We start from the raw sequence: 15,782 nt of genomic DNA, 5'->3' as shown, positions 1-15,782 counted from the left end.
GTAACAGCAAGAGAAAACACTGCATACCCAAGTATGAATCCAAGTCTATCATGTGCAGAACAATGTTTTATATTGTCAGTGATGTGAAATCTGTAAAAACCAGCCTGTTCGCAGAAAAAAAAAATGGAGAAACCCTGGAAAACTCACAAGGCTTTTGGTAGATATTGGTAGATTGGTCAACTGTGGCAAGAAATAAAAGTGCTCTTTAGCACAAACACGGTTTCAGTGGGCACCTCTGGTTCTGGAAGTTAAGTTTCAATTGTTTTTCCCATTGAATATGTTATGTGACTCACAGTTTGAACACTAATGTGGTTTGGATTCCGAAATGCAATTTTTGAACACTATTTTTAACAGCCATGTTAAGAATCAATAATAAATGAATTGTTGAAATGAATAAAATATAGTGGACATTTTTCCTTATGCTGGTAAATGCAGCTATAACCACTGTTATGTAATGTTCCCTGCAAAATTGGTTTAGTTAAGGAAAAGTAGTACTCAAACTTAATCTACATGGTGGAGTTACTTGGTACCTGTAGATAATGTTAGTCCAACTGCTGGAAACAGATGTTCAGAAGTACTGTTGCACCACCTTTATCAGTGAAGAAAGTATGTCAGTACTTATTACCAGTTTTAAAATGTGTTGCAGTTCATCACTTGAGTTTTAATGTTTTGAAAGCATGTAATCAAATCTTGCTTCTCCTGAACTTAGCAACGTTAGCCGCTATAGTCGCCATCTCCTGAGAGACACTCAGCTCTCAGCCTGTGTTAGCATTTGAAAATCCTAGTTTAGCATTTGTATGAGCGCCAATTTGCTAGCTAATCCAGACAGCCACCAGACACCTTCTTCACAATTTTATGCTGCAGAGTTCATCAACACACGTGCCACAGATAGCAGTCATACAGTAGAGAGGTGCGCTTCAATAAATACAACCCTTACAGGGGTCATGAAACAAACCCTTCATTTCATCCAATTGAAAAGTATTAGCTGTAACGTTTTGCCGAGAAATGCAATCACAGAGCGTTTTAGATCCTCTACTGTTCCAGTTAATGCCTGTGACTGTCCTCTTCTCCATGACAATGGTGCCAAAAACTGAAAACAAATGACGAATAGGACACTACATCGGCGGTTCAGTTCAGACACTAGCATAGAAGCTCCAGACTGACAAAGGGATCGAGACATGAATTAATTACTCATTCATTGATTCCTTATTTCTTAGACTCACGGTCATGAAGCCGTCCAGTAGACCAGAGTCAGGTTTTGGTGGAGCCTGCAGTCGTTCCATGGACCATTTTTCAATGATGGAGGCCACTTGGCTGTTCTCGGTGTTGAGAATCCTGAAGCCTGTCATGTTCACACCACTGTATCGGTAAGGCTCCACATCCAGTGCAAACAGGTCCTAGAAAGAAAGAAAAAAAATACTAAAGCTTGGATGAACAAACTTTGACTGACTGAAAAAGACCCTTAATGTGGAAAAAAATATCCTACAAACCTGTTTAGTCCTATGTAGTCACTTAACACAATGATATGTCAATAGACTTTGGGCTTTTATTGCATTTTCAAACAGTAAGGGTCGCAGCCCTGTACTACTTCCAGCTGTTGAGCTAATGGCTAAGCAACCTAGACTCTATTCTGTATCACAAGCAGATCTGTTCAGGTAGGATGGCATCACAGCTGCCACACCTAAAAGAAGTCTTTCCACCTCACCTGTCACACTCCAGGGATGACACGCCCTATAGACTCTGGCGTAAAGCTTGCTAATATTGATTAAAAGTTGGTCATGCATGCCCAAACATTTTATTTGCAGCTAACGAGTATGATGTGCATGACATATTAAAAGCTCACAAAAACTGATGCAAATATTGTGAAGCAGATCAAATGGAGATTTGTGTTTATTTTGGAATGGTAGTAAGCAAGCTAATTAACACAGTCTAGGCCAGAAACCATGAGAATGGAAGAGAGATGTGAGAGACAAAAGGTCAAAAAACAAAATTTTTATTTCCCCCAAAAGAGAAAGAAACAGCCTTGCCACAGTGTGATGTCAGTAGTCACGAGAGGACACAACAGAGCAGCTCTGCCCAGCTGCCACTTTCTGTCCTTGCAGGATCAGCAGCTCTCTACACTTTCTTCTACTTCTAGCAGCTTTCTGTACGGCCACTTCTGTAGGCTTTTTTTCCTGCTAAATGTGTGGAAGACTGTTAACTTACAGTAAAAGAAATACAGGCTGACCATGGATGGATAGTGGTGGAGTTTTATTGTATAGTAACACTTCCCTTTACTGTACTTTACCTTTACTGTATGCCATGCCCCTGTTCTTTTCCCCAACACTTCCGATCTTAAATGTGTCATTGAAATAAATACAAAACAGGCAAGAAAAAAAAAAAAACACTCTTAAAAAAATTAAGCTAAACATTTAACAGCTATGGTGTATTGTTTTGTTCATAAATGCAAAGAACAAAGTGACAGTTTAATTTAATTAAACTCCCTGGATGTCCTAAACTTTTGGTATAAAAGAAAGTCAGTGGAATGCAAAGAATGCAAATGGGGGCTGGTTACTTGATTTCTGTTTAGGGGTTCTATCTACTTTCTTTGCAAGCTTTTCTATACAATTTTGTTGGGCTTTTTGCTCGATTTTATGATACAACAGTGTGAAAGTGTTCTTTTTAGGTTTAAGTTTTGACTCTTAGTAATTTTACTTGGGAACACTTTTTCAACACAGCTATGCAAAGATGTCATCCTGTCTCTGTGTTCTTGAACCAACTCATCCAGCAGATCCTCACAGCAACACATCCTTCATTGGCCTCCCTCTCCCTCCTACAAAGGCTACACAAGTATCATGTTCTTTCTGCTAAACAGGTGAATTTAGAAATTACAATTGGCTTCTCAATTCCAAGGTGGTTCTAAATTGATTAGTGTTCAACCAACTGCTTCCAGTGACGATCACTGTTAATTAATTACTTTGTTCACCTGCATTCATTTATTTACTGTTTGTTGTTTGTTACATGGGTTCGCGTCTCGGTGAGAACACCTGGGATCTTTCTGCGTGGAGTTTGCATGTTCTCCCCGTGCAGCATGGGTTCTCTCCGGGTTCTCTGGCTTCCTACCACAGGCCAAAAACATGTTGAGGTTAATTGGTGATTCTAAATTGTCCGTAGAATTGAATGTGCTTGGTTGTCTGTCTCGAAGTGTAGCCCTGTGATAGACTGGTGACCTGGGATAGAACCCCCCACCCCCCACCCCCGCAACCCTAGTGAGAATTAAGCAGTGTATAGATAATGGATGGATGAATGAATGATTTATTTTTTTCCTTTAAAGCTCTTCCAATGCAGTAACATCATGTAACACAGGTTATTTCTTGTATAGCTCTTCCAGTGTCACAACAAGATGTAACACTGTTTCGTCTTCGGCTCTTCAAGTGCAACAGCATAATGTAAGACTGGTCTATTCACTGTAAATTTTCTAGTGCATATAGCAATAGCAATAACGTGTTGCTTTGTATAAATATAAGTACAATTTTACACACTGTATGTGATTAGCCATCATTCTACATCTGTACATGTCAATATGCATATCCATCATGCCATATCTGTACATGTAAAAGGCACGCAATCTTTATTATGTCTCTATTTTCGTCCTAATTGTACTTTTGTATTTCTTGTTTTATTTCTTCCTGGGATTTATTTGTATAGCTCCTGTAACGCACATTTCCCTGGTGAGAGATCAATAAGTTGTGTCTTATCTCATCTTAATTAACTGAAATCTAAGAGGCTGCATTAATAACTTTATGACAGTGGTGAACCTTTACAAATCTTTTACAAAGGGAAATTATGAGGCCCATGACTGGCAAACTGTTACATGGATCAAACGCTCCATACAGTTTTAGACAAAACAGTTAACACAAGGTCCGCTAAGAGTAAAGACAAATCTGGCAGAAGAATGGCTGCCATATGTGACCTCAGTATGGCTAGGTTGTTCACTCTGCTGGGAGAATTAGGCTGTCAGTACTGGACTCTCTATGTGCCAAACACAGCAGTGGGAAATGACAAGGCACCCCTCTTTCTCTCCTTCCCTCATTCATGTTTACATTTTACATTTCATCTCCCTGAAAACCACCAGAGGGATATTTAATTATCGTTCATAAATTGTGCCATGCAAAATGGATGCAGAAAGACTACAGATTCTTCTTTTTAAACTGAAAATGATCCCTTTTAGCAGCTATGATGTAAAGGACAGACACTTGAAAAGCTGAAGAATACATTTACAATTGAAATTGACATCAAAAAAAGTAAAGGACAGAGGGAGACAGAACAGACAGAGAGTGACAATGTTTTGACCCCAAGACAACACAAGCAGCCCCTTCAGGATGAGAGTGGGATGGAGCTTAAATAACAGTTTATTTGAGTCAGATCTTTGACCTGGAATATGAACTGAGAACAAGTTCACCTGTTCATACAAACAGGGATCTTAGAATAATGCATACTAGTGTTTTTGCATAGAAAAAAAAAGTGCACATGCATTCGAAGGTCTTGCATTTTCTTATGTGAACAGTAAAGGGGACTTTCTCCTTAGACAACCAAAGGCAATGTCGCTTCTACAGACACATAGTGTCAGGTGAAATACAAACTCTGAATCCTGCTTTTATTCATTTTTGTGAAAAATAAATAGAGACAATTTATTTTGTCTCATCTCTTTTTACTCCAGAAGAAATGATACTTTCACTTTTATACCATTCAGTTAACTATCAGTCTGTGGACAACACTTCAATTTATATATTTCACTGTCTGGTTATCAACATTAGCCCTTTCATACATGTACGAGGTGTGTCAGAAAAGTTCCAGGACTGGTGTCACAAAAGATATATTTCAAACCCAAACTACAAACTACGAGTTTTCCCCTTCAGATGATCAACCGATACGTCTACAAAGAGATCTTGCGGCATTTGTTTTGTTCAGTGAACAAGAAGAGAAGAGGTGAGAGTTGTAGCAGGATAAGTTGTGGCTGCTTAACCATGACAATGCGCCTGCTCACAATGCCATGAGCATTCTACAGTTCCTGGCTGCGAAGAACATCGCCGTGCTGGAGCAACCTCCCTACTCACTGATTTTCTTCCTCTTCCCAAAGCTCAAGGGGGTCATCAAAGGGACCTGTTTTGAAGACGTGGACAACATCAAGCAGCTCACGTCTTTTATTCTTTTTTGTACTGTTCTTCGTCACTTGACACTTTATATTCTATTTGTTTTCTTACTGACTTAGGGTTAGTGCAGCAATGGCCACTTTTAGTTTTGCTAGTTTTATAGTAGTTTTGCTACCACCTTTTGCCGCTGGGAACCACGCGGAGTGGAGTGAAAGCTTTACACACGGGACCAGCTGATCGCGCTGAGTAAACCGCTGCTACTGCCCGGAGCGAGGCCTGAAATCCCCGAGGAGCTACGAAGGAGACGCTGGAGTTGCAGAGCAGGAGCTAAGCTGAAAGCCAAGCGGAGGAAATTCAAACCTACTGTACCAGTGATCATCATGGGGAATGTGAGATCTTTAGGCAATAAGATGGACGAGCTTCTGGCGCTTGTAAAGACTCAGAGGGAGTTTCGTGAGTGCAACATCATGTATTTCACGGAGACATAGCTACACTCGCTTTTCCCGGATTCCAGCGCTGCTGTACCCGGCTTCCAGACAGTACGACGGACAGAGACGTGGAGAGGAGTGGTAAGAAGAAAGGAGGGGGGATTGCACTGTTTGTTAATGAGAGATGGTGTAACCGTGGACATGTTACCGAGAATTAACGTTTCTGTAGCCCAGATATTGAACTGTTAGTCGTGTGAATGCATCCATACTACATGCCAAGGGAGCTCACTTCCGCCATTGTAGTCGCTGTTTACGTTCCCCCATCAGCTGATGCAGAGGCAGCGTGCCACACCATTCACTCCACCGTCTCCAGACTACAAACCCAACATCCAAATGCTTTCATAACAATCACTGGGGACTTTAACCACGTCACACTGGATAAAATTGTCCCAACTTTTTACCAGTTTGTTAACTGCCCCACTAGAGACAACAGAACACTGGACCTCCTGTATGCAAATGCAAAGGACGCATACAGTGCCACCGCCCTCCCCCTACTTGGCAGATCTGATCACAACCTGGTCCTTCTGACACCAAAGTATGTTCCTCTTGTTCAATGGCAGCCTGCTTCCACAAGGACTGTTAGGAGGTGGAATCAGGAGGCCAAAGAGGCCCTGCAGGACTGCTTTGAGTCTACTGACTGGGAAGTGCTGTGTGATCCACATAGGGGGGACCTCAACAACATGACTGACTGCATCACAGAATACATAAAATTCTGTGAGCACACCACCCTGCCAGTCAAGACCGTACGCTGCTTCCCCAACAATAAACCCTGGATCACCAGTGACCTGAAAGTCCTCCTCAACAAGAAGAAGAAGGCCTTCAGGTCTGGGGACAAGAGGAAATGAGGCTACAACAAGACCTGAAGGTGGAGCTGAGGAGGGCCAAGGACTCCTACAGGAGGAAGCTGGAGGCCAAACTCGAGCAAAACAACACGAGAGGTGTGTGGACTGGAATGAGGGAAATCACTGGCTTCAATGTGAGAGACAGACAGCCAGTGAGCAGCCCGGACAGAGCCAATGAGCTGAACTGTTTCTTTAACAGATTCAGTTCACAGCCCTCAGCTGTGTCCTCCTCCTCCACATACTCTGGCCTCCCCACCCCCGTGAACTCCCTGGATCCACCCCCCTCACCTTTGATGTGCTCGCTCCCCCCACTGACTGTGACGGCCGATCAGGTGAGAGGACAGCTGGAGAGACTACACCAAGGCAAAGCTGCAGGCCCTGATGGTATCAGTCCTAAGGTACTGAGGACCTGTGCCAGCCAGCTGTCTACTATCCTGTGCCACCTCTTCAACCTGAGCCTGACCCAGGAGAAGGTGCCCACACTGTGGAAGACCTCCTGTCTGGTTCCTGTTCCCAAGAAGTCAAGGCCCTCTGATCCCAAAGACTACTGACCAATAGCCCTCACATCTCATGTGATGAAGGTGCTGGAGAGGCTGGTCTTGGCCCATCTCCGTCCGCAAGTGAAATCTTCCCTTGACCCTTTGCAGTTTGCTTATAAGCCTCATCTGGGAGTCGAGGATGCCGTCATCTACCTGCTGCAGAGGGCTCACTCATACCTGGATGGTGCTGGCTGCACAGTGAGAATCACTTTCTTTGATTTCTCCAGTGCGTTCAACACCATCCAGCCACTTTTTCTGAGGGAGAAACTGCGAATGATGATGGTAGACTCACCCACGGTCTCCTGGGTTACTGACTACCTGACAGGCAGGTCGCAATTTGTCCGTCTTGGAGCTGCCCTGTCTGATGTGGTGGTTAGTGACGTAGGAGCCCCACAGGGCACTGTGCTCTCTCNCCGTACGCTGCTTCCCCAACAATAAACCCTGGATCACCAGTGACCTGAAAGTCCTCCTCAACAAGAAGAAGAAGGCCTTCAGGTCTGGGGACAAGGAGGAAATGAGGAGGCTACAGCAAGACCTGAAGGTGGAGCTGAGGAGGGCCAAGGACTCCTACAGGAGGAAGCTGGAGGCCAAACTCGAGCAGAACAACATGAGGTGTGTGGACTGGAATGAGGGAGATCACTGGCTTCAATGTGAGAAACAGACAGCCAGTGAGCAGCCCGGACAGAGCCAATGAGCTAAACTGTTTCTTCAACAGATTCAGTTCACAGCCCCCAACTGTGTCCTCCTCCTCCACACACTCTGGCCTCCACCCCCCCTCTGGCCTCCAAAGCAGCTTGCTTATCAGCCTCATCTGGGAGTCGAGGATGCCGTCATCTACCTGCTGCAGAGGGCTCACTCGCACCTGGATGGTGCTGGCTGCACAGTGAGAATCACTTTCTTTGATTTCTCCAGTGCATTCAACACCATCCAGCCACTTTTTCTGAGGGAGAAGCTGCGAATGATGATGGTAGACTCACCCACGGTCTCCTGGGTTACTGACTACCTGACAGGCAGGCCGCAGTTTGTCCGTCTTCTCGCTGCCCTGTCTGATGTGGTGGTTAGTGACGTAGGAGCACCACAGGGCACTGTGCTCTCTCCATTCCTGTTCACCCTGTACACCTCAGACTTTCAGTACAACTCTGAGCTGGTCCACTTGCAGAAGTTCTCTGATGACTCTGCAGTGGTTGGGTGTATACATGGTGGACGGGATGAGGAGTACAGAGCGCTGGTGAGTGACTTTGTGGAGTGGTCTGGGAAGAACTATCTGCTCCTGAATGTGGCTAAGACCAGGGAGATGGTGATCGACTTCAGGAAGAAGAGGACGGCCACACAGCCCCTGCACATCCTGGGAGAGGACATTAAAGCGGTGGAGGACTACAAGTACCTGGGCGTCCACATTGACAGCAGACGGAAGTGGAGGATCAACACTGAGGCTGTATATAAGAAGGGGATGAGCAGACTCTACTTCCTGAGGAAGCTGAGATCCTTCGGCGTGTGCAGCTAGATGTTGAACATTTTTTATCAGTCTGTTGTTGCCAGTGCAGTGTTCTCTGCTGTAGTCTGCTGGGGGGGCAACATCGGAGCCGTCGACACCAACAGACTGAACAAACTGATCAGAAAGGCTGGCTCCGTGATCGGCTGCAAACCGGACACCATGGAAGCGGTGGTGGAGAGGAGGATTCTGAACAAACTGTTATCTATTCTGGATAACCCCGACCACCCTCTCCATCCCCTTCTAGACAGGCAGTGGAGCTCTTTCTCAAATAGACTGATTCAGCTCTGCTGTCACAAGGACCGGTACAGGAAATCTTTCCTGCCCAAAGCAATAACCCTATACAACACCTCACCTCTGTCTGGCAGACAGCATTCTCAGCTCTCCGCTCTGTAAAACCCTTTGTCTTTGCACTGTTTTTTCAGTTTGCAAATTTTGTACAGTTATTTTGTTTATTTTATTTTATTTTAATTTCACTTTATTTTTGTTTTTCATTTTTAAAATTGTATTTAACTTTAGCACATCACAGTAACTTCCCAGGCCTGGGATAAATAAAGTATTTTTCTATTCTATTTCTATTCTATTCTATTCTATTTTGGACTGTGGGAGTAAGCCAGAGAAGCCAGAGAAAACCCACTCTGCACGGGGAAAACATGCAAACTCCATGCAGAAAGATCCCAGGCGACAGTGCTAACCACCACATCCCTAAACTTGTTAATTTTTACATCAAGGGCCTGCAGATGGTTTCTACCTAATAATTATCTTACTTTCCTCTGCATCTCTAAGTGCGACATATTTCAGTCTGCAATTAAAGATCCAGAGGTGACAGACTCTCTGCTGCGCAAGAATGTAAAGAAACTGGCATGACCCCAACATCAGCAACTTTTTGCCCTCATTTCTGGAACTTGGATGGTAGTTTCAGAGGCCTCTATACTACTACTGACATTTCTGACACCAGGAGGGTGGGAGCAGCAACAGAAAAGGTTCTGTCTCCCCAGGTTTGGTGCTTGGTCCTTGGTGGTGGGGCGAGGAGGTGAGCAGAGGAGGAATGGAGGCTGCGGGAAGGGGTGAAGGAGGGCTTTCAGGTACGAGGGATCCAAATGATGAAGGGGCTTTGTGGGTGAGGAGGAGGATCTTGAAAGTGATGCGTTGTTTTACAGGGAGCCAGTGGAGATGTTGGAGGACGGGGGTGATATGATCACTTGAGCAGGTGTGGGTGATGAGACGGATGGCAGAGTTTTGAATAAGCTGAAGTTTTTTGAGGAGTTTGGAGGGTAAACCATAGAAGAGGCTATTGCAGTAGTCCACTCTGGAGGTGATGAAGGCATGGATGAGTGTTTCAGCTGCAGGGAGGGAGAGAGATGGTTGGAGACGGGCGATATTTTTCAGATGGAAGAAGGTTGTTTTTGTGACCTGTTTGATATGCTGTTCAAATGTGAGGTTGGTGTTGAAGATTAGCCCAGGGTTGCGGGTGTGAGAGAAGGGAGTCAGAGATGAATTTCCAATGGTGACGCAGAAGTGATTGATGGACTGGGTGAGGGATTTGGGGCCGATGAACATGAGGTCAATTTTATCACAGTTCAGTTGAAGCTAGTTGGTTTGCATCCAGGCTTATTTCAGAGAGGCAGTGTGAGATGGTGGAAAGGGTGGAGGAGGTAATGGATTGGGTGGAGATGTAGAGTTGAAGGTCATCAGCGTAGCAGTGGAATCAGAGACAGTGACGACGGATTATATTTCCAAGAGGGAGAATGTAGATGATGAAGAGCAGAGGGCCAAGCACTAAACCTTGGGGGACACCTTGAGCCAGGAGAGCAGTGGAGAAGGAGTGGTTACTGATATGGATGAATTGTTGTCGATTGAAAAGGTACGATTTGATCCAGTGCCAGTGATGTGGAGTGATTTTTTAAGACGGGAGAGGAGGATGGAGTGGTTAATGGTGTCGAAGGCAGTGGTGAGGTCGAGGAGGATGAGAATATTGACATGTCCAGAGTCTGCGGAAAGGAGGAGGTTGTTGGATACTTTGAGGAGGGGTGACTCATTGCTGTGCTTGTAATGAAAACCAGTTTGAAATACTTCATACAGCTTATTGGAGCTGAGGTGGGTTTGGAGTTGGGAAGCGACAGCGCGTTCTAATATTTTTGAAAGGAGGGGGAGGTTGGAGATGGGGCCGAAGTTGGACATGATGTCAGGGTCAAGTCCAGGTTTTTTGAGAATGGGAGTTATGGCAGCAACTTTAAGGGTGTCAGGGACTGATCTGGCGCAGAGTGAGGAGCTGATGGTAGCAGTGATGAGTGGAGAAAGGACAGGAGACAGCTTGGAGGGGATGGGGCTAGGGTGCAGGTGGGAGTCTTCAATGCAGGTTATGAGTTGGGAGAGTTGAGAAGGAGAAATGGGAGAGAACTGAGATAAAGGCTGAGCAGTGGACTGGGGGGAGCAAGGGGGAGAGGTGGGGTGGGGCGTGGAGGTGTGGAGGCTGTTGTCGATGGAGTCTATTTTGTATTGAAAAAATGAGAGGAAAGTCTGGCATTTATCAAATGTGAAGGATGAAGCGTTGTTGTCATGGGGCTTCAGAAGGGAGGTGTGGATGATGTGTGAGTAATAGGTTGACTGGGCAGAGTTGAGGGCATCTCTGTACTTTTGGATGTGGTCTGTGTAGATTTGGAGATGTACTGTGAGTCCGGTTCTTCTGAAGAGTCGTTCCAGTTGGCGTTTTTGTGCTTTCATCAGGTGAAGTGCAGGGGTGTACCATGAGGCAGAGTGCGTGAATGAGACTGTTTTGGTTTTGTTGGGGGCCAGTAAATCCAGACAGGAGGAGAGGGTGTTGTTGTAGTGGGTGACAAGGTCAGAGGGATTGCCAGATGGTGGTGGGGGAGATACAACAAGGCTGCAGGTGAGAACAGTAGAAAGAGCTGAGGGAGTAATGGATTTTATATTACGGAAGTTTATGGTACATTTAAGTTTGGGGGTGGGGGTGGGGATTCTTATGTCCATACGGATTACCAGGTGATCGGAGATATGGAGGTTGTGGCATGATGGCTGTGATATCTGGAGACCAGTGGAGCAGACCAAGTCCAGGATGTGGCCACGGTTGTGTGTGGGAAAGTGAATGTGTTTTGTGAAGTTGAAGCAGTGCAGAATGTCCAGGAATTCATTGGCGTTTGTGCAGCTGGGATTGTCAGTGTGAATGCTGAAGTCACTGAGGAGGAGAACGGATGGAGAGATGGCACAGAGTTGGTTGAGGAGGTCAGAGAGGTCAGTGAGGAAGTTTGGGTTTGGTTTGGGTGGGCGGTAAATGACAGCAGTAATCAGAGGGGTGGGGCCAGGGAGTTTGTAAACAACATATTCAAATGAGGAGACAGCTGGCATGGAGAGTGTTGTGGTTTTAATGTCCTTTCTATGGATTGCTCCAATATCGCCACCCCATCCTTCTGGGCGGGGCTTGTCTATGTATGTGTATCCTGTTGGTGTTGCTTGGTTGAGTGAGTAGTTATCCAGTGGTTTGTGCCATATTTCAGTTAAACAGAGGAAGTCCTGATTATTGTCAAGGATGTATTCATGGAGGATGAGACTTTTGTTGGTGAGAGAGCAGGTGTTGAGCAGAGCCAGGTGCAGATGACATTCATCTGAAGGTGTGTGTGTGGTCTGGGGTAGTGAGCGCAGGTTGGTCAGATTCACGTGTTGCTGTTTGTTGTGATGAAGAGTGGTAGACAAACTCTTAGCCAGAGCCTCTGTGTGCAGAACGGCTGGTGCAGAGTATTCTGGCTTCTTTAAGGGTGTTCAGGCAGTCCGGGGGAAGGTGGTGGTTGAGGACGCGGAGGTCGGCGGCAGAGTACAGCGGCAGCCTGGTCCGATGGGTGAGAGTTAGCGCGGGGCTAACACTCAGCGGTGAGGGCAGTGAGCAAACCATGATAATCTAGATGATGATCCGGGGTATGACAGGCGAAGCACGGTGCCGGCAGTCCCCGGAGTGGAGGAAATAGGGACAATCAGTCTGGAATCGGGTGGAGGTTGGATATTACGCCTGCTAGCCTGCTAGCCCCAAAAATGAGCTAAGACAGCAGGTCTCACTGGCGATTCCTTTACATCGGAATTCAAACGTAGATGTCCTTCAAAGCTTGAAGAAGCTGACACAGGAGGCTGGATAAGGTAAAGTTTCCTACTAGTAGTAGTCAGTTAGCACCTGACTATCAGCAGTTAGCAAGTTAGTACGACCAGCTAACAAGCCTAAACAGGGCAGACTGCAAGTCGAATACATGTAACTTCTCTGGAGAGCTTCTTTGAGTAGCAGAAAAGATGCAGTGTTCTTGGCTGGGAGCAGTGACTTCTCACTCTGTAGATGCTCAGATAAGTTTTTTAAAGGCTAAACTGCCGTTTCTAAAAGCTACGTTGCTGGAGAGCAGCGTCAACCAGTCGCGCCAGCCTGCAATAAATATGTTTAGAACTACAACTGAACTGTCATCTGTTGATTCTTGGTGTGTTTTTTTAAATGTTGCCATTGAAATAGGCCATCACTTCTCACAATAACTTCATGACTAATGTTGTGCTTAGACCCACATTAAATAAATTAATTTTTTCCTGTATTGTTAAATGTTAGAATATCAAATTTAATCCAACGACTGTAATGTGGGGTGAAACTGGTAGCTTTGCATCCTACCCTCCTCCATTATCTGGGCTTAGGATCCAAAGAGACCCAAAGATATGCTCTGACAGAGTTACTTAGGGTTTTTGTTTTTTATTTGTTAGATTTCTTTTTCGTTTTTTTCTGACATGATGAGCTAGCTAGCTAGATGTTTAGCTTATGTCACAGAGAGGCACACACAGTGGACACAGTGAGCAAGTGATTGAGGCTGTGTGACTCAAATACTGTGACAGTGAAAAAAAAAATTTACATTCAGATCTCCCTCTGTAAGCCAATCTGGGATCAGCGGTGGCTTGGCACTAAGCGATCCATTTGCAGCGGTGCCGCAGAGCGGTGAAGGTCTCCTGTGATCCAACCGCAGCTGTGCAGGACTCCTGACCACCTGGGAGAACTTCAGGACAGGGAGGAGCTCACGGCAGCACCCGCTACTCATTGAGGACAGTAACGGCACAATGATATGTACTTTTCCGTCAGTCTCCAAACACCAGAAAAGTCTCCAATAACACCAGAAAAAGTCGCTACATTATTCGCTAGTCGCTTCTGGGGAAAAAAAAGGTGGCAAGAGGATTTGGAAAGAAGCCAGATTTAGCGAGAAAGTTGGTAAGTTGGCAACACTGGATAACAGTTTCACTGACCCCCTTCCCCAACCTCAGCAACATTACTGCTCTCATTTTTGTCATCCACACAATTAGAATCATCATTAAAATATTAAATTTAATAATTTTATTTGACTTAGTCACTGCTGGACTTTGATTTGTACATGCTTCCCATCGACAAAGTCAAAACAGTAGGAAGTCCTAATTTCACCTCAAATCTGTGCTATCTCTGGTACCGTGCTTCGTATACATAAGGATTAATCACTGATGCAGTTCTACAGCTCAATCTGTAGGCAGCTGCCATTTTCTTTGTGTCTTTTGATGTGTTCGATATGAGGGAAAAGGAGAAATTGGCTAGAAAAGAGAAAAAGGAAGGATCCAAGGAAACAAATGTAAAATGAATAATTGACAAAATTTTGGAGCAAGTAACAAATCTTCATGTGGATACGGAACAATGTGTTAGACCCAATGACAAAGCAATCGTGCAGTACAGCCTCTTTCTCTCCTTACCAGTGTGGTGAAGATATAGTGATAATACTCTGTCATCATCCCCATGGCGAGAGCCTAAGACACAGAGTGACAGAGAGAGAAGCAGAGAGAGAGAGATTGGGGGAAGGAGAGATTTATATATGAATTGGGAGGCACAATACAATGCTTAGTTATATTCTGCACACATCCACATACACACATGCATTTGTCTGTTTATGTGGCTGTTTCATTGGCTGTATAACCATGTAATGTGAAGAGGCATATATTCTGCTACACTGCTGCAGCCACAGGCTCAGAGATAAGAAAGAAACAACCACCAAAAAGACAAACAGCCACATAAAGAAAGAGACAGAGCTCAGTCTCATCATATATTTGGCATATCTAGGAAAAACCAGCATGGAACATCATGAATGATTTTATATAGATGGAAAATCTTGTTCATTAGCAAATATATGTATATAATATTTGATTTTATTTTGTTATATTTTTAAAAAATATATATATTATTTAATATTATATCTTGTTGTGGCTGATGGTTTAGAAACTGCTGTTCATTTGAACTAATTAGTGCAAAATGAATTAAAACTGAAATCACCACCTCACATCACGTTACAGGTTACATCTATGTTTGTCCAGACTTCACCTTTGTTTTTGTTATTTTTGATATAAACGGTCATCATTTTAATTTTATCATTATTTTATCCTGTTTGACATTTGTTCAGAATTTGGACATAATTACTCCATCAATTATTGAGTTGCTTTGTGTGGTCACAGTGACCTTTGACCCTTGATTCTGATTGGTTCATGTTTGATTCCAAGAAAATATTTGTGCCACATGCAATAAAACTGTTCACAAAAGTAATAAACATAAAAAAGAATAAACACAGTAACCATGATCTTTGACCACCAAAATGAAAACAGTCTATTCTTCAGTCCAAGTGAAAATTTCTACCAACTTTGTTAAGACATTCAAAATACAATATGTTAGTGAGAAAGGGAGGGACAGGTGGCCCAAAAGCATAATGCCTCCAGCACTGGCTGTCGCCAGTGCAATCACAACCTCAGGTGTGATACTGTTTATTTGAATGTGTGGAAAATACAAACATGGTATGTAATATGATGCTTCAATTGTCTCTATTTGGAACAGACTTTACTGGAAGAGGTGCAAGGATTTAAATAACAGTTCTCATTTATAGAGCATGATGTAGAGCACAATTCACTAAATATGCCAGGGTTTATGTTGTTACAATATTTCATAACACGATTGGATAGCCCAGAAGGAAATATATACACTGTTGCCCAAAAAGTAAATAATTTTTGTTTTCAGACACATTCTTCTTTTTATTTCCATTTATAAACATCAGTAATCACTTTGTCCAAGTTCAATGATTACATACTGAGTCCAAGTACCAGGTGAAACCACTTCTGACTTTGGGATCTGACTGAAGAGTGGGACGTCCTGCCCATTGACAACAAGCTGTTGGACAGTATACCACGATGTCTTATCGCATTGATCGATGTCAGGGGTGGCCAGACTCAACATTAGTGACTGGGAGACATTTGAA

At 44.2% G+C, this 15,782-nt stretch overlaps 1 protein-coding gene across 1 annotated transcript in view; it reads right to left on the bottom strand.

The window, feature by feature from the left end:
* The window catches only part of LOC103355655 (glutamate receptor ionotropic, kainate 2), a gene marked incomplete at its 3' end in the record, with an annotated part of 249,412 nt that overhangs the window by 101,185 nt on the left and 132,445 nt on the right, over positions 1-15,782 (bottom strand). The window contains exons 5-6 of the mRNA XM_008279524.1: positions 14,239-14,292; positions 1,224-1,397 (exon numbers count right to left, since the gene is read on the bottom strand). Coding sequence (XP_008277746.1) covers positions 1,224-1,397; positions 14,239-14,292 — 228 coding nt within the window. The remainder of the gene's footprint in view (positions 1-1,223; positions 1,398-14,238; positions 14,293-15,782) is intronic.

This window comes from Stegastes partitus, unplaced genomic scaffold (genome assembly GCF_000690725.1).
Source record: "Stegastes partitus isolate 25-593 unplaced genomic scaffold, Stegastes_partitus-1.0.2 Scaffold162, whole genome shotgun sequence".
NCBI lineage: Eukaryota > Metazoa > Chordata > Actinopteri > Pomacentridae > Stegastes > Stegastes partitus.
The sequence above is the reverse complement of the archived record's forward strand: the minus strand, read 5'-3'. Positions and strand labels throughout refer to the sequence as shown.